The 24898-nt window shown below is 49.0% G+C and overlaps 1 protein-coding gene across 3 annotated transcripts in view; it reads left to right on the plus strand.

Annotated features, from left to right (window-relative positions):
- The window catches only part of Srebf2 (sterol regulatory element binding transcription factor 2), a 61025-nt gene extending 37035 nt beyond the window's left edge, over positions 1-23990 (plus strand). For all 3 annotated transcript variants that reach the window (XM_036207507.1, XM_036207508.1, XM_036207506.1), the window contains exons 10-19: positions 1257-1533; positions 4396-4565; positions 10357-10525; positions 12156-12273; positions 13104-13213; positions 14941-15073; positions 16510-16678; positions 18315-18500; positions 21822-21933; positions 22403-23990. In XM_036207507.1, coding sequence (XP_036063400.1) covers positions 1257-1533; positions 4396-4565; positions 10357-10525; positions 12156-12273; positions 13104-13213; positions 14941-15073; positions 16510-16678; positions 18315-18500; positions 21822-21933; positions 22403-22623 — 1665 coding nt within the window. In that variant the 3' untranslated portion in view covers positions 22624-23990. The remainder of the gene's footprint in view (positions 1-1256; positions 1534-4395; positions 4566-10356; positions 10526-12155; positions 12274-13103; positions 13214-14940; positions 15074-16509; positions 16679-18314; positions 18501-21821; positions 21934-22402) is intronic.
- Positions 23991-24898: the final 908 nt, after the last annotated feature.

Here is a 24898-nt window from a genome sequence, read left to right on the forward strand (position 1 = left end):
CAGTAGAAGGAGAGGTTATAGGGAGAGCTCTGTGGCGCCTTATGCCACTGAAGGAGTCATGTGACTCAGAACAGTCCTGAGCAACGATAAACCCAATGCTGTTCTCCTTTGGCAGGCTGTCACAAGGAGTTGCAGTCCATTGGAATCTGTGCCCGCAGTTCTGAGTCCTAAAATACAGATGTGACGGTGGGGGAGTGTTGTTCACAGGAACATCTAGAGGCAGGTTTAAGGGTGTTTCATGATGCCATTCTAGTGGCTGTATGAAGAATAGGTTGGGGAAAGGAAACATGAAAGGTACAGAAACAATTTGGGAGGTTCTTAGAATGGGTGCAATAAGAGATGAAAACCTGGAATTTAACACTTTAAAATGGTAGAAGTGAAGAAATATTTTGAGATGTAAAGTAAGTAATAATGGTGTTAACTCAAAGGTGGAAGAGGCTAGAAGGTATCAAGGGCTCTTTTGAGGCTGTTGCTTGGAAACACTCAGATGCCTTTGTATGTGAGCAGTGACCAGGAGGCAGGCTGCAGGGCTCAAACGAGTCAGTGCCTGAGTGGGGAACTGCATTCTTGCTAGGAGAGGATGTTCAGGGGGAGTTGACTGGATTTCAAACTGAGGTAGGTTAGCAATGTAGCTGTAAGTTGACCTTAAAGCTGTGGTTCATGGGCTTCTACAGGCCACAGAATCATAGGCTACAATTCCAGAGCTGTGATTAAACAATTCTGAGGTGGGGCTCAACAGATTTCCAGAATCTATAAGCATGTCCTTTATCTAAAAACTAGTTTCTACCTTATTTATAAAAGCTACTGTGGCAGCTGGATGGTGGTGCTGGCAGCATATGCCTTTAGTCCCAGCACTTAGGAAGCAGAGGCAGGTGGATCTCTGTGAGTTCTAGGACAGCCAGGGCTACACAGAGAAACCCTTTCTCGAAAACAAAACAAAACAAGAAATTGCTGGAAATTGCCAGCATTTGCTTAAAGACAGGAACACAGTGCAATTTAATCTAGTAAAAGGGCCAGGGAGTTCTTCAGAATGTCTGTGGTGATTCTTTGTGGGGGATGAGGTTATAGGTAGCTTCTTTTTATGTTTTTGTAGCTTTCCAAAGTTGTTCAGATTTCCTTTAATGGAAGTTGTGTTTTATTCTGGTAACAAACGTGTTTTATACTCATAACAAGATGGGTAAAAGGGGAATATCTTAAAACAAGAAGGCCATGCATGGCAAGGCCAGTGACCGTTATTACCACTTACTGCTTTATAGGGTGATTTTGCGGCTGCTGCTGCCAACCTACAAACCTGCTTGTCAGTTTTGGGCCGGGCACTGCCCACCTCCCGCTTGGACTTGGCCTGCAGCCTCTCCTGGAATGTGATCCGGTACAGCCTGCAGAAGCTGCGCCTGGTACGCTGGATACTCAGAAAAGTCTTGCAGCGCTGGCGGGCTACCCCAGCCTCTGCAGCTGGCTTTGAGGAGGAAGCCAAGAGCAGTGCGAGGGATGCAGCCCTGGCGTATCACAGGCTGCACCAGCTGCATATCACAGGTGAGACCTTAACTGCTGCCTGGTTTGCTGAACACTGCCCTGCACATCTCTTCCTTAGCTTGCTTTGCCAGAGTCCCCTTTGCCAGAAGCCACTTTTCCATGCCTTCAGTCCAGCCATCAGCCCGCATTGTCTACAGCTGGAGTTTATCATTCCTCTCTGTGTGTAAATGTGTACCACATGTGGGCAATGCCTTGTGGAGGCCAGAAGAGTGCGTCAGATCCCCTGGAATTAGAGGTACATATGGTTGTGAGCTGCCATGTGGGTGCTGAGAATCCAGTCCAGGTCCTCTGTCTGTAAGCAGCCAATGCTCTTAACCACTGAGCCCCCCAGCCCCAAGTTTACCATTTCTAGGATGGACCTCATTCACAGTGACAATGACACTTCTCTATGGGAGCCACACCTATAATCCTAGCACCAGGGAGGTGGGAGTTCAAGATCATCCTTGGCCAATTGGAGCTACATGAGACCCTGTCTCAAAACAAAAAGATGAAGAAAATGAGGGGCCAGCAAGGTGGCTCAGTTGGTAAGGGCACTTGCCACCAAGCATAACATCCTGAATTCAATCTTAGTGACTCCTGTGACAGGAGGAACTCTCTCCCTCAAGTTGTGCTCTGCTTGCACACACATGCCATGGCACACACATGCCCATACACATACACACATAAGTTACCAGAAATATTTTTAAAAACATGAAAGTGCTGCTTAGGATGGCGTCCTGTCTTCCTGCTCAGGAGTTTGGGTGAGCAGTGGTACCACTGACAGCGGACAGAGGCAAGAGAGAAAGTTGTTTTCCAGGGAAGGGTGTCAGGCACGACACAGAGGAGAAATTTTCAGTAGACATTGGACCTATGGGATCTGCAGCCCAGATAATGGTCCTGGGCCTTCAGGGGAGAGAGAGAACCAAGGGTGTCTAGAATATCTCACCAAAGGACAGGTAGAGCAGTGTATCGAGACAGGCGCTGCCTTGCTGGGCATGGTGGCACATCCTTTACTCCCAGCACTTGGGTGGCAGGGGCAGGTGGGTCTATATAAGGAAGTCCAGGTCAGCCAGGGGTACATGGTGATCCTCTGTCTCTAAAAACAAACAAACAAAACAGACACTCTGAGAGGGGCAACAGTCAAAGGTCAGAGGAGAATCAGGAGGTTTGGCATGTAAGAGGGACAAGGTAAGGACAGAGATGGTTAAAGAAGAGAAGGCTGTCCCAAGCGGGCGGTGGTGGTGGTGGCGGCGGCGGCGCATGCCTTTAATCCCAGCACTCGGGAAGCAGAGCCAGGCAGGTCTCTGTGAGTGTGAGGCCAGCCTGGTCTACAGAGTGAGATCCAGGACAGGCACCAAAACTACACAGAGAAACCCTGTCTCGAAAGAAAAAAAAAAGAAGAAGAAGAGGAGGAGGAGAAGGTTGCTGCTGATGTGTCCACAGCAGTAGATGAAGTCAGAAATACCTGTAAGGTGTGGTCCTAAGGTATGGAACATTCCTTGTGAGTTTGAGAGGGAGCAGGTCAGGTAGGATGGAGGAGGGACCAGGAGATAAGATTGTGGGCATCAGCTTTGACGGGAAATCCCTTTCTGCAGATCTCTCCTGCTAGTTTGTTTTTTTCCTGCCCCTCACAGAGCCCTTAGAGCCAACTCGACATCCCAGTCTCTGCTCAGGAGATTAAGCTGCTAGGGTCTGGAGTTCCAGTCAGAACACTTCACACCACTCATCTTCACACTCACTGAGCATTCTCAACCCCGGGACCTAAGGGGCCTCTCCAGGGATAGCGGTGCCCACAGCATGAGTTTCATGCTGTGTTCTATCCTCTCCCTAAAGGAGAAAGCTTAGAGCTTCATGGGGAAAACAGATACCCCACTAGTACAGAATGAACTCGGGGACTAAGAGCTCCCATGCTGATAACAAAAAGGCAGCTGGGTAAAAAGAACCCTCAGCTAAAGAGGTTAAGAGGGCCTGGATGCTGCCTGACCTCAAAGCCCTGAGGTCAGGGGACTGCTAGTCCTTGCCACCTCCCAGCTTGTGTGCGGACCTAGGCAGGAAGCTAACTGAAAGCTTCAGGACAGTATGATGGGTCCTGGGGTCTGTGCCAGGGCACTTGGTCCACTGATCTTGTAGTGGAAGCCTTTACCTGCTAATCTAACCTGTGTGTAACTGGCACTGTTCAGTGTTGTACTTCCTTTTCTGTGATGCTTATGGGAGGAGGCTGATGAAAATCAAATCCACTGTTTTTATGTTGTTTTCTCCCTTCAAATATTTGGAAATTCAGACCTTTGTCAACAGAAGGGGCCATGCTATTGACACTACTTTGGAAAGGATTATACCACACACTCTGAGTTCTAGCCGGTGACCGGCAATCCCAACAACTCCATTGTCACAGAACCAGAGCCGTGTCCCCGTCAGTTTGGGAGGTAGATGAGCACAGCACATAGCTAGTAACTTGCTGAGCCTGCATCCCACCTGGACCTACCTGATCACAAAGGTCGCTCCTCTCCCCTGGCACCTCGTGTATTAATTATTGTGCTTACAGTGAGGCAGAAATGAGAGAAGTTGTTTACTTTGGCTCACAGTTTGGAGAGTAGGCAGAAGGGAGCTTTCAGCCACAGGTAAGAAGCTGAGTCAGACTGGATCTGGAGGTGTGCTTTAGCCCTCAAAGACCCACCTCAATAGCCTCCACCTCATAAAGGTTCCCCAGCCTCCCCAAACAGCACCACTAAGTGGGGACCTCGTGTTGAAACATCCGAGCCTGTAGGTGACAGTTTACACAGAAAGCCAAGCATTGTTGGTGATTGTGCTGGGGGGGGCGGGGGGGGCAAAGAGACTTAGTTCAGAGACTCTGTCAACATTAGTGTCTGTTTCTGCCTGCCCTAGGGAAGCTTCCTGCAGGATCTACCTGTTCAGATGTACACATGGCTCTGTGTGCTGTGAACCTCGCCGAGTGTGCTGAGGAGAAAATCCCACCAAGCACACTTATTGAGATCCATCTGACAGCCGCCATGGGACTCAAGACCCAATGTGGAGGCAAGCTGGGCTTCTTGGCTGTGAGTACCCTTCGGTTCCTGTATTAGTTACTGTCCCATCACTGTGCTAAAGTACTGGGACAGCTTAAAGAAGGACGGATTTATTTGGAAAGGGTATGGTCCATTGTGGCAGGGAGGAAGAACCAGAGATAAACCAGAAGCAAGGCCAGCCTACAACCCTCCAAGTATCTATACTTTGAAACCCTCTATATCCTTGATCTGCTAAATAGGCCCCATGTCCAAAAGTTCCACAACTTCTAAAACAATGCCACTGGCTGGGGACCAAGTATTCAGAGAGCCTGTGAAACTCTAGTGTTTCCACTGAGCACCTTCCCAGCCTGGAGCTAAAAGGCAGTGTGCCCCACCACTCGGGTTGGTTTTCACATGCTCCTCCACAATATGTAGAGCCATGAAGAGAGTACAGCAAGATGTCCCCTGGCTGAGGTTTCCAGGCATAAAGCCTTATTGGGGACATTCTGGTGCACTGAAGTAAAAGTATCGGTTTGTAGACTAGACAGCTGTATGTGGGATTCATGTTTGACTTCACTCTTAGAATCTTGTTACATCTCTGGTCTCTTTAATTCACCCAAGAGCTGTTTTGGGGAGTTCCTTGTATTGGTCTCAGTACTATAGATCCAGAAATAAAAGCCAAAAGCTCTCTGCAAAGAGATGCAAGGTGGAAACTGAAGTTAGGAAGCACATCCTACTCGCCTGGCAAGGTGCCAGCGTTGGTTCTTCACAGCTGGCTGGTTCCCAGTCCTTGTTATCAGCTAGTCCACAGCATCCGCTGACCTCAGGCTTTCTCTCACTCCAGCAGAGACGGGCACATTTTACTCAGTGCCCCACACATTAGATATGTTGAAAATGGAGTTATCTTATCTCAGCTTGTTGCCAGTTGGTAATGGAGGTGATATGCTGAGAACAGACCAAGAACATGCTGTGTGGTAACACTGATCCATTGCCTCAAGTGGCTCATTGTAGTCTACGGGACAGAGAACTCAAGAAAACTCTCCACTCTGTCTTTATGACTATAAATGAGACATCCATTGATTGATTTCTTCAGCAAATTCTGCCTAACTCCTGTTCTGAACCAGGCACTCCCAGAGGGGACATAGAAGCATAAGATCTGTCAGGAGACCCAAGAGGGTTCAGGCAACAGAAAAACATGTGGGTGGTGCTGACACAGGCTCATCTGGTCACCCTGAAGCCCCGCTTAGCTTCAGTTGTTGTTATTGCTAGATTACAGCTTGAAAAGGACTGTTGGAGTTAAGCACACATGTGGCAGCTGAGGAGCAGGAACACAGCTCCATTATAACTGTCTCTAAAAGCAGGGGCAGGGCCATACCTGGTTGACCCATCTGCTTGGGAGGTTGAAGCCAGAGGATCACTTGTGCCTAGAAGTCCAAGGTTAGTCTGGGCAACTTAGCAAAGCTTATCTGGTGCTGCTGAGGGGTGTTTGGAGCACCTCCTGTTCTTGCTGTTACAGACTGCTACAGAGAGGAGATGTTTTTTATGTTGTCACCCACCTCTGTGAGCCGCCTCATACTAAATCTGTAGTGACAGTGCTCCTGGAGCAGAGGGTAGAAACACCTGAGACTTGGATGATGCTGTCCAGTTTGCATGGTCAGTGAGGTGAGGGAGGAGAGCGATGGGTGGCCAGCGTGGTCGGCTCTTCTCCCTTCACTCCCTTTGCAGCAGCAGAATTAAGAGATGCAGACAATAGACACGTTGACTTTGGCAAATGAGCCAGGTGTTAGGAGCAAACAGAGGCCTCATCCCTGAAAATAGTTTGGACCGGAAGTTCCCAAACTCTCTGTGTGTGGCACTGTCTAACTAGTGTTTTTATGGTACTGAAAGAAACACCTTCGAGTTTGTCAGTCAGAAATGGTGGTTTGATTTTGTTTGTTCAGTTGTTAGTAGTTCCAGTATCCTAAAAAGTATTTATGTCTTACCAGCTTTGTGGAAAAAAATAGTAGATCAATTGAAAGAAGAGATGATGTCTTTATTGTTTTAGATTTTTGAGACCAACTTTTAAGATTTATTTTTATTTTATGTGTCTGGGTGTTTTGTCTACATATGTCTGTGCACTATGTACATGCCTGTGAGCCGCCATGTGGGCCATTTGAAAGAACATCCAGTGCTCTTAACTACTGAATCCTCTCCTTGCCTAGGCTTCTTTTTTCCTTTTGACACAGGGTCTCTACCTACCCCCTGGCTGTCCTGGAACTCACTACATAGAGGAGGCTGACCTCAAACTCACAGAAATCTGACTGCCTCTGCCTCCTGAGTGCTGGGAATAAAGGTGTGAGCTACCACACTCGGCTTGCCTCCACTTTTTAAGTATGGCTGTTACAGACATGTACCACCACATCTTAGAATCAGATTAGGCACAATGCATTTCCCATCCCCTGTTCCATGCTGATTTTCACATGCTAATTGCTGTTTAAAACAAGACAAAACAAACAAACAAAACCAAAGCTTCCTAACACTCATCTTTACAAAACACGTGGTGTCATTTAAAAGAAGGTAGTTAAGCCTGGCTTTTCCAGTGCAAAGCACCTTAATCTAGTCTTGTACATAGTGTCCACATGATGTTGAATGTTCGTATTTTCATCAAAAACTTGAGATATCACTTGGCTCCCCGAGCACTTGATGTGGCACTTAGGGTACTTGGCACACAATTTGTAAACTGTAATAGTGGGGACTGGAGTTGGGCCTGGTCCAGGAGTGCTGGATAGCTCTCAAGATCTAAGCAATGCTGGAGCTCCTGCCTAGCTTCTCATGTCAAGCAATTAGCAGATGAATTATAGGAGAGAGGCCTCTATGCTGCAGCTCAGAAGTAGTTTGGTGTCTATAAAATTTAGAGGGAAAGTATTTTTTTTAATTAGGAACAGTATAATTGGGCTTATAAAGCCACGAAAATTAAAAGAACAATAAAAATTATTTTTCCTCTTAGAAACCAAGTTGTACTGTCTGTCCAGGATTTATATTTCTTATTAGTTCAAACTACTAAGCTCAGGTCTCCCCTCAACCTCCCATGGAGATTTGTTATTAGCTAACGCTTCTTAAAAATTCAGGCCGTTCAGAACTGCCTGTCACTCCAGCTCGGGGACTCCAACACCCTCTTCTGGACTTTGTGGGTACCCCACTCATGTGCAGAACACAAAATCTTTAAAAATTCTTAATGTCAGGCCAGGCGTGATGGTGCACGACTTTAATCCCAGAATTCAGGAGGCAGAGGCAGATGAATCTCTGAGTTCAAGTCCAGCTAGAGCTAAAAAGTGAGATTCTGTCAAAAAACTTTTTTTCTTAATGTCTACAGCATGATTTCAATTTTTTTTTTTTTAAATCAGCTTAAAATTTTATTTTAACTTAATAGTTTCCTGATGGCTTCTGTTGACTTTTCTTGCCATCTGACCTGACAGACTCTTGTTTCTCTGCTGTCCCTTGGGACAACCACCTTACCTTGTTGATTAACCTTATGGCCTGGAGAGAGTTGCTCAGTTGTTAGAAGGTTCTGGGATGTAAGAGACCCTGGAATTCACATACTCACACGCACGTGCACACACACACACACACACACACACACACACACACACACACATATATCTATTGTCCCACAGTTGTAGTTATAGTTGAAGGTCATAGCAGGTCATGGAATTCTACTCTGTTTGCTTTCACAATACCTTGTTGTCAATGCTGGACAGTGACTAAGAGACTGGGTCACTGTCCCTTTGATTTAAATGAAATGCTCTCCTGGTCCCGTAAGCTGCCATGAAAATGCCAGTAAGTATCGGTAGGGCAGTTCAGACAGGCAGCTGTCCCCATGTTCTCATGCAGTCTCCCCATTGCATCCTTGAGTGGCTGTGCTTTGGCTGTGCTATTTCTGACTCTGGCATTCAAGTTTTCTGAAGCTGTTAACGTTAGTTGATTGCTGCTTAAAGTCTATTAAAGGTCAGAACCATCAGACTACCAGATCATGAGATAGATGCCCTCATTGTGCTAAGCTAGAAGGGGAAGTTCCCAGACCAGCAGCCCCTGCGATGGATGCCCTTAGCTCCATGTATGCCTCTTCCCCTCCACCTCTGCTCAGCTCCCTATTCAGATTGAGTAGTTTTATAGATTGAAATCATGAGTTTTAGAGTAGAGATTTTATCACTCAAAAATGATAGAACTAGAGGCCGGGAGTCGGGGGTGAGGAGGGATTTCCAAAAAAAAAAAAAAACCCAACAGCATTGTCCTTGTGTGTGTTTTACACTGGGGCCCTAGATGTTCTGGCTAGGGCACTGGTGCTTTGAGTTCCGGAAAGATGCTTTCAACATCTTTTTTTGAGACAAGGTCACTGTGTAGCCCTGGCTGTCCTGGATCTCACTCTGTAGACCAGGCTGGTCTCAAATCTCATAGAGATCCACCTGCCTCTGCCTCCCGAGTGTTGGGATTTAAGAAAGGCATGCACCACCACATTTGATTCAACATCCCTTTCTTATGGAACTAGCCTAGATGTCTATCAACAAATACTGGTAGGATAATGAAAATGTGTCTGTCTGTCTGTTTGTCTATCATCTGGAAGTGGACAGATATGGGGGTGGGAGAAGGGAAATGGAGGAGGATTAACACTTTTTTTGTTTTGTTTTGTTTTTTGAGACAGAATTTTTCTGTGTAGCCCTGGCAGTCCTGGAACTCTCTCTCTAGAACAGACTAGCTTCACAGAGATCCGCCTGCCTCTGCTTCCCATGTGCTGGGATTAAAGGTGTGTGCTACCACCACCTGGCTGAGAATCAAGACATTTTGTTTGAAAATGCCAAAAAGAAACCTAATCTTTTTTTTTCAGTTTTTTTATTTTATAAATATATTTATTAAATTTTTTTTCCATTTTACATACCAACCCCAGTTCCCCCTCCCTTCCCTTCTCCCCCTCCTCACCTCCCTCCCACTCTACCCCCATCCCCTCCTCAGAGTGGGTAAGGCCTCCCATGGTAGTCAGTAAAGTCTTGATACCAGTACCCACACCCAGTGGCTCACAACCTCTAGAGCTTCAGTTTCAGGAGTTGGGGCACCTCTTCTGCTCCTAAGGGCACACACATGGTGCACATATACGTAGAAAAATGTTTGTCGTTTACACTCAGTACCATTTTAGGTTTGCCTAGGGGATGAGAAGTCCTGGGCTTTCCTCTCAGATTGGGGCTCATGCATGGAAGGCATGAGACCTTCTGAAGAGGCTTCCTTTCAGGGTCACACATGGACACACAAGAGTACCATGGTCCTGGGCAAGCCTCCCGCTGCCTGGTGTGGTACCTCAAGCTGGCTCTGGGTGTGCACAAACTTGTCACACTCAGGTAAGAGCTGAAAAAATTAGTCCAACAACACAGTTTGCCTACAAATACTCTAGAGATTATACAGTTTAAATTACTTGAGACGTCCCAGGATTGAGGGGGCTGCTTGGCTAGGCACTCTCGGTGTCACAGATAAAGTTAGGGACTTCTGAGGCCCCTTCCTAAGTGAACACCTGTTGAATACTAGCAGGTGAAGAGAAGTAGACTCTGGAAGGCCTAGACAGGCTGAGCAGGACAGGGTGGAGCAGGAAAGTGCATCATGGGCCCTGGCCCTGCTCCCTGATGCCAGGTTCCCCAGATCATAGCAACTTTGCTACTTTCTCTGGTTTCTGTGGTGGGATTGCTTCTAGGGGTTCCTGCAGGGCCTGTCCTCTGTTGATCCGCCTTTCCCCAGCAGTTCCTTCTTCCTGGTGACTACACACTAGCTGCAGCCAGCGTCCTGCCTTCTGGCAGTCACTCCTGGTCCTTTTCTTTTACAGAGCTACTTCCTCAATCGTGCCCAGAGTCTGTGTGGCCCAGAGCACAGCACTGTCCCCGACTCCCTGCGCTGGCTCTGCCACCCTCTGGGCCAGAAGTTTTTCATGGAGCGAAGCTGGTCAGTCAAGTCAGCAGCCAAGGAGAGCCTGTACTGTGCCCAGAGGAATCCAGGTGAGGGTGCCATCTCTACTGCTCAGAGCTGGTGACAGGCTAGGTACAAGGGAGACAAGAGACCCGGGTGTCTCCACCTCAGTATCTTTTTTAATGATTGGGTCTCATAAAGGTGAAGTAACTCTCTTGAGGTCAAGCCCAGTCAGAGCGTGTCTGTAACTTAGCTGAGTTCACAGCTCTGCTGTGTAGGGCAGCCATTGCCTGTGGTCACTGCATCGCAGGGCCTTACACATGGGGTAAGTTGTGATTAAGCACAGCTGTAGTCTTAGCCCCTGTTCTGGACACTCAGGAGATGTAAAAGGTGTGGGGCTTGCTGTTCCCTGGCCTCTGGGCCTTCTGGTCCCATTGGGAAAGCAGACAGACATATATGGAGCAGTTAGGGAACAATAGGCGGCAGGCACTCATCAGTGCTCAGAATGGTGACAGGGACGGGGCTCCAGGCATCAGAAGGCCAGGCAGGCTTTCTGTCCCTGGCATTTGATAGTGATTGGAGTTGACTGGCCCAGTCTTAGCGTGCAGAGGCTGGCAGGGTAGGCTCACACAGGGAACACTTGAGCGGGGTTCTGCTGTGGTTTCTCTGCTGAGTGGAGAGTCGGAGTCAAGGAATCATACTCCCTGAGTACAGAATGGATATCAAGCGGGTTTTTTTTTGGGGGGGGGGGAATCTTGTTCTTTTAATAACTGTTGTGCAGTATAAGGATGATGTTTGACACTAAAAATTGAAGAAGAATAAAATGGAAGGAAAGTAACCTCAAGTCTTCTGACGGCCTCGTCACAGGGTAGACCCCACAGACCTGCATTCCCCAGGCCGTTTTGTCACAGAGAAAGTATCCATAAACATGCATCTTTCTCTCAGCCATATCAGGGCCAGAATGGAAAGGGCTGGTGACACTTGCTCTACAGGCCTGACAGTAAAGGGGCTTGTCAGACATTACCAGCTTTACAGGGCCCTTATCCAGTCGCTTGTCACAGCACGGCTGACCACAGGTCTACACTAGAGAGAAATAGGGTTCTCTGTAGTCAAGAGTGCTGCAGAGCCTAGTGCCGTCCTTTCCAGCCTCCAAGGTGGGGTGGTGTGTAGAGATGCACCTGCATAAACACATACCCTAGGAGGCTAATTCAGAAGTACACAAAGGCTTGTGCTACTTTGGGGCAGTTTTACAGGGTAAATTCTTTTCCTTCCTTCTTTCTTCCTTTTAGACATTTATTTATTTATTTTGTGTGTGTGTTGAGTAGGGGGCACATGCCACAGCATGCATGAGGTCAGAGGACAATTTGTAGGAGCCAGTTCTTGCCTGCTGTGAGGTTACAGGGTTGAACTCAGGTCATCACCCTTGGTGATGTGTTCCTTTGCCAACTGAGCCATCTCACCAGCCCCTGAAGGGTAATTCCGGGTTTGGTTGAGGCAGATTTGATCCCTGGTACAGGCACAGCTGTTTCTAAGGCTCTTCCCATGCCTTTTTCACCATAAAAAGGTCTCTGGTTTATTTGGGTTCTTTGTTTGGGTTTTGGTTTTTTCCCCTTACTGTACGAAGACTTCACAGATGTAAATGTATTCTCTTGCTAAGGTACACCCCCGAGTCCAAAGGTGCTCACAAGTAAGACCCATTTAACCCTTCTTTCTCTTCAGCTGACCCCGTTGCCCAAGTCCACCAGGCTTTCTGCAAAAACCTACTGGAAAGAGCTGTGGAGTCCTTGGTGAAACCTCAGGCAAAGAAGAAGGCAGGCGACCAGGAAGATGAGAGCTGGTAAAGTCCCCGTCCCCTCAGGCGGCACTCCTAGACCATTCAGCCAGGAAATGGAATTTGGGGTTATTTCTCCAAAGCAGAGCTCTGATTCAGACCCCACAGTGTCCGTCCTTTTTTCACCTTTTACATCCCTCCACCAACTGGGGCGGTTGTCAGAGCAGGTTAGAAACTGGATGAATTCGCTTTGCTTTTGGGGACAGAGAGCAGTGAACTGTTGAGAGAGACAGGAGCAAGGTATGGCAAGCTCACCGGGCAGCCCCATCAGGCCCAGAGTGCTTGGAAACCCAGCTCTGTAGTGAGTGTGCTGTTTTAAGAGTCTTGCATAGTTACTGAACATGACCTTTCCTTCACAGATTAAGACCCGATAAACAGAAAGGTATCAGCTCACTCACATAAGTCCTGGTCCTGAACAGAGTACGCCTGAGGAAGGAGGGAGGGCAGTTCTATCTACCTAGGCAGCAGGAAATATCTGGAAGACTGTGGCATTACAATCTAGTCTGGAGGAAGAGGGGTCAAGGTTGTCTACTGAGGGAAGAAGAGGCGGATCTTGCCCTCAGGATAGACTTTCTAGTAGAGGGAAGAATATCAGTGCTCTCCTAGAGATGCCTGACAAAGCTTGGCCTGTCAAGCATATACATGGTGTGCATGGGCAGAACTTGGTGAGCTTGGGATGGTGGGGAAAAGGAGCCACAAAGGGCTATTCAGTCTTAGCACTGGATCTCTAAGCAGCCAAGCTTAGAGATCTAAGTATGTATGCGAGTATGTAAGACAATACATTAGTATGTTCTTTCTGTATGTTATATACATGGGACCCTTTCTTTTCTTTTTAGTGAATTTTCCAGCGCCCTAGAGTATTTGAAATTACTTCATTCTTTTGTGGACTCTGTGGGATTTGTGACCCCACCATTCTCTAGCAGTTCTGTGCTCAAGTCAGCCCTTGGTGAGTATCTGTGGGTGGCTCCACAGTCCAAAGAATTCACTCTGTGCAGCCTACCACCCCTCCAGTGTGGATCCAGAGTGAATTAGGAGCATGTCTCAAGGCATCTTCCCTAGTCCTGGGTTCGTATCTGTGTCCTCCAGGCTGCCCAGCCCACACAGGACCTGGGCAGGATTCTTTGAGCGGAGAATAGTGGAACAGTGAGTGGTGGAGTACCCCACTGAAGCTCTGGCTGGGCAGTCCATGTCAGGACCCTTTCCAGATGCACAGGATGGCAACAGAGTCTGAGTACCTGGAGCTGGTGGGTTTTCACCCTAAGCACAGAAGGCCCTTGGAGCTGGATCCTAACACTCCTGGTCGGCAAGGCTCCATCTGTGCATCTGTACCTCCCCGCGCCCCACTGCCTCAGGTGTCGTCTCCTCTGCTGACTACAGAGCTGAGATTTTCTTTGTTTCTCCCTCTAAACTGCCATCAGAATGACAGCACATCAGCTGCCACTTCTCAGCTTCTAAAGCACCGTGGGGTATGGGCTGCCAAGCTGTTCTTGCCCGCTCTTCCCAGGGAGAGAAGGAGCCTAGGAAATCAGCTGTGGTAGCATGGTCTCTACTGACGTCAGCGTTTAGAAGATAGAGTTCTTACTCCTTTTCTGTCACTGGCTGTCCCTCACTGGTTTTGTGAAATCTCTAGTAACAGTTTTACTGTTGGGAAACTGAGGCTCAGAGAAGGGAAAATGTAGCAACAAAAGCATAAAACGAATGTGCTGCCACATGTCTTTGAAGAAACCAGTCGCTGTGCCTGTTAGAAGCTTACCTTACATTTATACCTAAGAACAAGCTGAGCCAGGAGTGCTGGCGCACGCATTTAATCCCAGCACTCAGGAGGCATAGGCAGGCGGATCTCTGAGATTTTTGAGGCCACCCTGGTCTAGAGTGAGTTTCAAGACCGCCAAAGCCAAAGCTATGTTCAGAGGCCTTGTCTCAAACAAAACAAAAGAGAAGAATAACAAGCTGGTTGGGATTGGAGAGGTGGTTCAGCCCTTGCTGCTCTCCAGAGGACCCTAGTTTGGGTCTCCTCACCAATATTAGGCAGCTCACAACTACCTGGAACTTCAGCTCCCAGGAGATACAGTGCCAGCTTCTGGACTCTCTGGGTACCTGCACTCATGCACACACCCACATGCACATAATTTAAAAAGAGAGTAACTGTTTAAAATCAAACATGAACATGGTGGCTCACATCCGTAATCCCAGCACTTGAGACACTGAAGCAGGAGGATTGCCATAAATTCAAAGTCAGCCACATACTAAGATCCTGTCTCAAAAAAGACCAAAAACAGGCCAGGCATGACAGCATGTGCCTTTAAATTCTAATACTGCAGAGTCAGAGGCAGATCTATCTCCGAGTTGAGGCTACTCTGGTCTACATAGTGAGTCCCAGGACAGCCAGGGCTACAAAGAAAAACCCTGTCTCCAAAAATAAACAAAAACCTATCCTTAATATTTAGAACATTTTTGTTAAACTTCTCTTCAAACTGGTTACCTAATGATGGAGTATCAAATATGGGATTAATGGGTTAATAGGCGTGAACATATTAAGGTTCTTGATACATGTTGTCAGATCATGTAGGCAGGTAAAGACCCTTTACCCATCACCACGACATAAAGATGACACGTGCCAGACTTGGTTCCAGTGGGTACTAACGGGTGCTTCCTGCGGCTGTTCCCATCCAGGTCCCGACATCATCTGTAGGTGGTGGACATCCGCAATCACTATGGCCATCAGCTGGCTCCAGGGAGATGATGCAGCTGTGTACTCTCATTTTACTGAAGTCGAACGGGTCCCCAAGGCCCTGGAAGTGACTGAGTGCGTAAGCTCCTCAGCTGTTCATCTACTCCTCTCCCAGGGAATCTTATGTGAGGTAGCAGAAGGGTCCACATAGCCAGTTGATCTGGAGTCAGAACTGTACAACAGCTGGGAGCGGGAGGTGGGGCAAAGGAGCCACAGAGACATGATCTAGGTCGGCCTAGCCCTCTGTGTGTTCTGCGTAGCTCTTGGGCGCCTTAGCAGCTACCCCTGATCTTAGGCCGCCTCTTCCCTTCTGCTTCCGTGATGCCATGTGATACAGAGGAGGAGAAAAGAGCATCACCCCTGGCAAATTCAGAACAGCAGTGGATGTGTTGAGACTTTTGCAGGGAGGTCCTACAGCTTGTGTGGCCTCTGTTTACAGTTTCTGCTCCGTCAGCCCTGTCTGCCCTGCCTGTGTGCGTGCACATCTACTCACATGTGTGCTTGTCATGGCAGACGTGGAGAAGAGAGGACAGCTTACAGAAATAATGTCTTCTTTCCTCCACCTCATGGGTTCTGGGGACCAAAAGGCCATCAGGCTTGGTGGCAAGCACCTTTACATGCTGAGCCATCTCTCCAGCCCTCAGTTGTTTGTTTTTTTTTTATTACTAAAGTACCTATAGCATGAAGCATAACCAGAGACTTTGACATTCTTTTTGACACTGTGTCTTAACCTTGGAGATATCTAATGGTTGGTTAATGATAAACAGCCCCACCTACTGATACCCTGGCTGTTTTTGGTTAGATCTGGGTGTTTGTGGTAAAATTACAAAATGCTATAAGGCAAAAAGTCCACCTGGGGTCCTGTCTTGAAAGCCAAAACACATTTCTTGCCAAATAGAATTCTACCCAGAGCACAGAAGGGCTGCAGAGAGTGGGAGTGAGCAATCTGAGCTGTCCCAGTTTCGTTTAAGCGGCCCTATTTTTAAGTCCCCATCCAATAAATACCCAGCCCTGTACCCACTCTGCATAGCTCTCCCACCTGAGTGTGTCTGCCTTGACTCACCTAGAGACTCTGAGGCTCAACAGGTATGTTAGCTAGAGTCACTTGGCCACTGAGCCGCAGAGCCACAGCAGACAGCAAAGATGCCTCATGGGCGCCCCTCCGACCAGTGATCTCGGCCCCTCTGCTCCTGAGAAGGGAAGAGCGGGAGCCCTTGCCAACCCAGTACCACCACTTCTCAGTCTCTCCCCAGTCCCGAGACTTGAACACCAAATCTGGGTCTCTGGTCACCTCTAGCACCAAGTAAAGGAATACCGAACAGGTAAAGGCTTGACTTGGCTCAAAACCAGTGTTTCCTAACTGAAGCTGGCTACAGGATACCACTGTGACATCAATTATAGTGATAGCAGATACTTCAGTGATAGAGGGGGTGACATCCCAATCTGAGGCTTGTCTACCTGTTTGTGATCCAGCTAATGTGCTCTCCCCTGCTTTCTCCTCACTACTCTAGGAGTCCCTTGGTGAAGGCTGTCTTCTATGCCTGTAAAGCCATGCATGCCTCACTCTCTGGGAAAGGAGATGGACAACAGAATTCCTTCTGTCATTGTGAGAGGGCCAGTGGTCACCTATGGAGCAGTCTCAATGTCAGTGGAGCCACTTCTGATCCTTCACTTAACCATGTGAGTGGGGACCTTAGCCCCTCAAGACAGACAGCACTGGGGTCTGGTCTGAGTGAACACTCCCACCCCAAGTTCACCTAGCCTGTTGGATTGTCTAAAAGACACAGAAGCCAGAATAGTAGTTCCCTTCCCCAGAATGGAGCCTATCGGGGCAGGCATACCTTTTGGTTCCTGGGGCAAATGTGTTTGCACCTTCTCCTCTCCTTGGCTCCCTTAATCCTTAATCCTGCTAGCTGGCAGCTTCCTATAAGCCACAAATGAACTGGCCAGGGCTCTGCAGTTCTCCGGGTAGTCTGTGCTACCTCCTGAGACTCTATAGTCCCTCAGGCCTGTGTGGTCAGCTGCACACCTGGCAGGTTGCTGTGGTGCATTGTAGTTGCATTGCATGTTCTGGCCATACCTGTGCAATGTTTCCACAGTGCATCCCAGAGGCCTGCCCTGGCTTCCCACTGTACCATGACCAACGGTCTCAACACTGGAGAGGACACTGGTTGGAGGGCCCTGCTAAAGACCCAGTCATCCTGGGAGAATAAGGAGGATAGAATGTCCTAGCTGGTCCCGTAGGAAATGTGTGGTGTAACTCCAGAGAGGAGGGAAGGTTTGAACTAGCTGCTCTCTGGGGTTTAGTCCCAAGTAGCTGGGCTAGATTTTCAAGGTGGTAGTTGTCAGCAGGCATAGGTGCTTTATTGAAATCAGGACAGCATGTCAACCCTACAAGGACAGGTGTCGTGTAGAACCCAGGCTAGATGGCAAGCCACTGTTGGGCTTCCTTAGGTTGTATATCTTCACAAGGAATCCATTGTCAGCCACATTTGAGGAACGAGAAAGTGTATAGTGGCCATCCTTGGAGCTATGGTTCCTAGGCAGCAGTCCAGGGTGGGAGAATGGGCCTGGGAGAGCATGGACAAAGAAGAGGTCCAGGCCTGGCTACTTTCCCACACACAAAGATGCTATTCCGACACCTACAGCTTAGAAATGCCAGCTTTGGTAGGAAGTTTCTCATCTGTGCTCCGCTGAGGCTGTGAGCAGCCATAAGATGGCAGCCAGGGGTGAGGGACTTGGGCAGGTATGGGGCAGTAAGGTCTGGGCAGCATGGTGCCCCAAGTCCAGTGTCTACTGGAAAGCAGAAAGCACCTAGCTGAGATGAGAAGTGGCCTGCAGGGGATCTCGGGTCCATTTCGAGCTGCTCTCTTCCTGCTGCACATGGTGCTGGTGGGCTGGTGGGTACAAGTAGGTGCAGGTAGTCATCTTGTCAGCAGTTGCAGAGTCCACACAGCTCCTGCTGTGCATGCACAGTGCTGTTTTGTAAATGCTCGTGCAGCTGTGTTGCCATGCCCATTTTATAGATGAGGAAACTAAGGCTTAGGTTAAGTCGGTGTGGGTAATCTGTGCCCTGAGACCCACAAGGGCTTTCTCCTTGCTCCTTGAGAATGATGAGAACAGAACCCCTACCTCCTGTTTCCTGGGGAAAAGATTAGGTTCCCCACAGCTGTCCTTTCAATGCCAGCCCCTGGGTTTTGCACTTCAGGCCCTGGCGCTTCTGAGTGTTGGGCTGAGGGAAGGTCTGCAAGGTGCTGGGGTCCTTGCATTAGGCATAGGCCAATCACCTGTCTCTTCCTTTTGGTTTATCCTCTAGGTGGTCCAGCTGCTCACCTGTGACCTGCTGCTGTCCCTGAGGACAGCACTCTGGCAAAAGCAGGCAGGTGCCAGCCAGGGTCTGGGTGAGACCTACCATGCATCAGGCACTGAGCTGGCTGGCTTCCAGCGGGACCTGGGCAGCCTGCGCAGGCTGGCCCATAGCTTCCGCCCAGCATACCGCAAGGTGAGGCCTAGTAGGCCAGTGGGATGTACAGGTTAGCATATGTAGGTCCTGAGCACCAGGTCCCTCCGTAGGCGTATATTGTGAAGTCAGCCACGTGACCTGTCAGGTACCTACTGGGACTCAACACTAAGCTGGGTGCCATGTGTTTCTTTGCATGTGCCCAGCCCAAAGCCACGTGTCACCATCAGTCAGGCATGCAAGAGTGTTCTGAGGGCAGAGGAGCAGTTAAGGATCTCCCATTCCTGGCCACAAGGGAGCCTGACAGTCATAAGTAGTTGTCAGCCATACCCTAGAGCCACACTCAAAGCGAAATTCACTGATTCAATTTCTAAGCCACTTGGGAGCTGGCTCTGCCGCCTTCTCCCCACAGCACCCCAGCTCCGGCTCTAGGATCTGAGATAAGCCTCTGAGGACAGTTGTTCCAGCCATTTCTTCTGTTCATGCTGCCCGTTCGAATAATGCACTGGCCTTTTGTTTTGTTTAGGGCAGAGTCAGTATATTGCCTAGGCTGGCATTGAACTCCTGGACTCAAGTAATCCTCCTGTCTCGGCACCTTGTCTATGGAATTGCAGGCACATACCTCCAAGCTTAGATTGAATTAAACATTTCAAGTTAGGGGGTGACTAGAGCTTGCTATGTCAACCAGGCTGGCCTTGAACTCACTGAGATTCATCCAACTCAGTCTCCCAAATGCTAGGGTTAAATGGTGCACCATGCCCAGCTTAAAAACGTATTTAAATTTTTTTAATTTGACACATAATAATTAAACATTTATAGGTTGTATATATAATATATTTATTACAAGTTAATCCATACATAATGTATAATAATCATAGTTGGCATATCCTTCACTTCATTTTTTGTTTTTATTAGACTACATTAATTATACATAATGGGTTTCATCGTGACATCTCCATGCGTGTACACATATGGATGTAATGTGCTGTGTTCCTGCTCTCTCCTGTTACCCTCCCCTTCTCGCTCCCTCAGATCCCGTTCCTCTTCCCAGCTAGTCACTCTCTGCTTCTATGTTTGTTGTTGTTTTGTATTTTTTAAATTTATTTATTGCCTGTAAGTATGACTGTGTGAAGATGTTGGGTCCTAGAGTTACAGACAGTTGTGAGCTGCCATGTAATTGCTGGGAATTGAACCTGGGTCCTCTGGAAAAGCAGTCATTGCTCTTAACAACTGCGCCATCTCTCCAGCCCCATTGTTTTGTATTTTAATGGCCCAGTGAATTTCATCAAGTTTGTTCTTAGGCTCATGGCACCTTAAGCAGTGGCTACACCACTGACAGTAATGTCTCTCCATCTCCCATCAATCAGTAATTGCATATAGATCGCCCGAGAGGGCATGAGGTCCACCTATTCCATGGCAGGAAGCTGGTGAGCCCAATCCTGTGCAGATCTCATGCAGGGGATTGTAGCTTCTGTTCATTCCAGAGTGCACTGGCTGTGTCCTACCCAGAAGCCAGTGTTCCACGGCACTGCCTCACTTCCACTGGGGAAGAAATCCCTTATCCTAAGGTCCAGCCTCATGGTGGTACTGACCACTGTGTGCAACAAGCCATGACAATTGGTACAGCAAAAAGATACATTCCTCAGAGCACCGAACTGGCTGTGGGAAGTGTGCTTGCCTAGAGTGCACAGAGCCCTGCATCAGTCACCAGCACCACATAAGTCTCAAGTGTGATGGCACACACCAAAATCTTAGCACTTGGGAGATAACAGCAGAAGGATCAGGAACCCAAAGTCACCCGAGGCCACACAGTTTGAAGCCAGCATGGGCTATATGAGACCTTACCTCGACCAAAATGAGAGAGAAGTGTGCCCCAAAACTTGAGCTGCATTTACCTTATGGAATGCACTCAGGTCAGACCTGTGGTCTGCTCACAGACTGGCTGGCATTGAAGGCCTCCTTTAAATTGCCTTCCCTTCCCCAACTCCCCCAAATTCCCTCCCAGCATCACTGGCTACTCAGGCTGGAGCAGGAGTATTGCAGATTCAAGGCCAGCCTACACAACTGAGCAAGACCTCATCTCAACGTTTAAAAGGCTGGGATACAGCTCTGTGTGGAGGAGAGCTTGCCAGGCATGTGTAAGGTCCTAGTTCCTATCTCTACTACTGAGGAAAGAAAAAAAAAAAAAACAAGTTAGAGACCTGGACCTGGGCCTCCATCCACCAGTGATTCTGTTTACCTCAAAGCTGCTGCTTTAGGCCAGTGAGATGGCTCAGCAGGGAAAGGCACTTGCTATCAAGCTTGATGACCTGAGTTCAGTCCTCAGTACCCACGTGGTGAAAGGAAAGAAGCAACTCCCACAGGTCATCCTCAGATCTCCATGTGCTTAACGTGGCATTTACTCTCCACTCTCCACACTCACATGTTCACACACAACAAAAGAAATCTTTTTTTTTTTTTTTTTTTTTTTTTGAGCTGCCATGGTAGGTAGCTCATACCTTTAATCCTAGCACTTGGGTAGCAGAGGCAGGTGGATCTCTGTGAATTTGATGTCGTCGTGGTATACAACAGGAGTTCTAGGCCAACCAGGACTACACAGTAAGACCCTGTCTCAGAAACAAAACAAAAGAAGGGCTTATCCCAGGAAACATGTCCCAGGTCCAAAGAGAGCAGCGAGTGACTGAACACAAAATCATAAACTTAAGAGCCAGACGTGGTGGTGCATACATTTAATCCCAGTACTCGGGAGGCAGAGGCAGGTGAATCTCTGAGTTTGAGGCCAGCCTGGGCTACATAGTGAATTCCAGGACAGCCGGGACTACACAGAGAAATGCTGTCTAAGAAAAGAAAAAAAAAATCATGAACTTAAAACGAGATTTCTTGTGTATGTGATCTTTGCCAGTGGGGAGGGGAGGGAAGGACTGGCTTTATTGCAGTTCTTAGGCATGACCTTGTAGAAGACAGTGTTGTGTTGCAATGTCAAAGGACCAAACAAGACTGTGAGTCCAGACTCCGTTCCTTTCTGAAGAAATAAGATATTGAACTTGATACCAACCTAGCCATTCCCCCTCTCCTCCTCCTTTGTCCTTTTGGCCTACTGGGACACAGCCTTCAAGGACAAGGCTTCACCCTAACTCGCCTTCAAACCCTAGAGGACTCCTCAGGGCTTTGTTGCTCCTGCCCAGCTGCTGGCCTGTGCTCTGTCCCCATTCCTACTGTCCATCTAGGTTTCTAGCTTGACTTGAGGACAAGGTAGGTTGCTCTCCAGGAGCAAGAAAGGCAGGGTGATATGGAGAAGAGAGGGAGATATAGCCACTAGGATAAGAACCCAAGAGTTTGACTGAGGCTCCTTGTACCTGCCAGGTGTTCCTGCATGAAGCCACTGTGCGCTTGATGGCAGGGGCCAGCCCCACCCGTACACACCAGCTGCTGGAGCATAGCCTACGGCGGCGCACCAGTCAGACCAGCAAGCATGGTGAGTCCAGCAGCTCCCTTACCACAGGCCCTGTATAGCCTTGCACTCAGGGAGAAGGGAGGATGGAGCCCTGGCATCTAGCAGAGTGTGCTCTACACACTTGCCTCTCTTGGCTACTTAGTGGAACTGGCACTTGATTCAGTGGGCAGCAGGAATGGTGTGAGCTGAGTAGTCATGAATGGGGCTTAGGATGTCATCCAGTGCAGGAGCAGGGGAGGAGTTTCATGGGTTCATATATCTCAGCCCACACAGTGGCTGCATTTCAGTGACGCAGTGAATTTCATCAAGTTTGTTCAGAGGCTCATGGGGCCTTCCCAATGGCTACAACGCCTCCAGGTTCATCCTCTGTACCGTGAGGAGGACTCGGGAGAGAGCAGAACACACCTCCTCACAGGATGAGGGGCGAGCTCAACAAATGAGGCCACACGAAGTCCTTGGGACAGTGCTTACATAAATCTCCTTCCCACAGGAGAGGTAGACACCTGGCCTGGCCAACGCGAGCGAGCTACCGCCATCCTGCTGGCCTGCCGGCATCTTCCGCTCTCTTTCCTGTCTCCCCCGGGCCAGCGGGCAGTGCTGCTGGCTGAAGCTGCCCGCACCCTGGAGAAGGCGGGTGACCGACGTTCCTGCAACGACTGCCAGCAGATGATTGTCAAGCTGGGTGGCGGCACTGCCATCGCTGCCTCCTGACCACGTACAGGGCTTGCCCACCTCTTTCCACCTTTGCCTCTGTCTCCCAGGATCTTCCCTCTGTCTCTCAGACTGTCTCCCCATCTGTTTTTCTCCCTCCTCCAAGAGCTGTGAGGATGAAGGCAAGACTGACTTTCTGAGCTGTTACCTGCCAAGGCTTTCGGATCATTTCAGGCCAGTAGCACCATGGGCAAAGCTCCTTAAGACTGCTGCGGTAAATGCCCATGGTCTAAGCCCAGGTGGGCTGAGAAGAAAGGTGGTCTGAGCAGGAATGGGGTGATCTCCTCACTTGAAAGCAACATAGGGTGCTGCTGAGCCCCTTCCCCAGCCCTCTGGAGACTGAGTACCCCTCTCTGCCTCTTTGGTTTTTTGTTTTTGTTTTTTTAAATCAGGCTTTCTCTGGGAACTAGGTTTCTGTGCACCAGAGAGCATTTTGGACTTATCTGGCATCCCCCTTTTTATACAAATGTTTTTATATGTGTGTACCTGGGCCTGCCACGGTACAGGGCAAAGTTGCTGTGGCATCTGGATTTCTCCCTGGGCCTGCCCAAGCCTGGTCATTGTTTTCTCATCATTATAAGAGACAGCCAGGGAAAGAAGGGAGCCCAGCCCAGGGGAGGTGGGTGGGAGGCAGGGGCAGGTCTAGGGATGGATAAAATAATGTTGGCATTGTTTTTTAATTTTTTACAAAATAAATGGTATCTTATTTAATTGTCTTGTTCCTCCCCACTCTTCCACCCCCTGAGATGGCAGCCTGAGCTCAGGGTAGGCCCAAGGGGCTGGACAGGATGAAGCCACCATTGGGTCTGGGATCCAGGGTCTTCAGCGTGCTTTATTTTTTTCCTTTCTACCCCTAGCCTAACTCGGACCTGCCATATAGCCTATTTTTATCCCTAATTCCTGTCTGTGAATAAGCCAGGGTGGCAGACACTGGTCCCAAGCCCTCCCGAGCAGCAAACCTCTCATCTTCAGGGTAGGCAGCAGGAATGAGGTTATCTTGCCTTGAGATGGGGAGTCCTAGGAAGGAAGAGTGGCCCTGCCTGGCTCAGGGCTTCCTGAGACTTGAGAGGAGCCTCCCTGCTCGCTTTTCAGGCTGGTTGAAGCAGAGAGGAGGCAGGGGCGGAACCTTCCTATGCTTGGACCCCTCCTATCCTGTCCTGTCTCCCCAGCACACTGTAATTTATGGCCCCACCCATGGGGCAGCCCAGCCCTTGTGTCCTGTGTATATACTGTGCCTTTTCTCCTTGTTGAGGGGTGGGAGGGTGGTTTTTCACTGAACGGGATACACCTATGTCTTCCTTGATGTTGAAACCTTCACATGTGCTGGACATAGGGTTATTCAATAAACACAGATTGGTACCACCTAACACAGGGTGTGCGTGCGTCTGTAGTGTGACCTCTGCGGTGACTTACCCAAATGACTGCCTGACTTGGCCAGCGGGGAGCTAGGGACTACGAGCAGCCAAGTGGCTGCAGTGCATGGTCCGTCCTTGCCCACAGGTGTACCTGACGCGCTGTAGGGAGGGCTGAGAGTCTGGGTAAAGGGCTGTTACCCAGCTTCCAGCCCCTTGCCCGCCACTCAGCTGGAACTTGAAATGTCAAGTCAATCCTCCATCGGGTGGGCCGCTCCTTCGTTTCCACTTACTGGAGGCAGGTATTTCCCAGCAGTCACTTTGGTGACTGCCTCTGGCCTCCATCCACTTGCATGCATGCAGAACGGGATGGCTAATTCCTACCTTTCACCTCAGCACCACAGGCTTACCGCTCACTTAGAGCGTTGTGACATATGTGAATAACCAGTGTTGGGTGAGTGCTTTGTGAAGCTGGTGAGAGGTGGGTGTAAGACCATATGGAGTATCTGGGCCTTGGTAGAGGAAGAATGGAGGATTCATTCCATCTGAGAATGAGCAAGCCTGGGGCTGAACTGTTTGGTGTGTGGCTTCCTCTTGTTCATCCGTGTTCATCTGGCCGAGAAACAACCCTGCACCACATCCTAAAGGGCATCAACAGCGGAGGAGCACACTGCAGAGGTGAGAACAGCAGCCAGGAGGGCCAACCCGCACTTCACTTGGCCCCCGCCTAGCCCCAGTGAACATACAAGGCTCTTGAGCCAAGAGTCACTCTTCAAGACCTTCATCAGCGTGGCAGGTGGCCTGAGTGACCTTGGGCAAGGTACTTAGGTCCCAAGACCTTAATTTCCTTATCTGCAGACAGCCCCATAGGTCTCTTAGGAGTAGAGATGGCAACAAATAGTACCAGTGTGCCCCCCCTGGAA

The sequence above is a fragment of the Onychomys torridus genome, chromosome 16 (genome assembly GCF_903995425.1).
Source record: "Onychomys torridus chromosome 16, mOncTor1.1, whole genome shotgun sequence".
Classification (NCBI taxonomy): domain Eukaryota; kingdom Metazoa; phylum Chordata; class Mammalia; order Rodentia; family Cricetidae; genus Onychomys; species Onychomys torridus.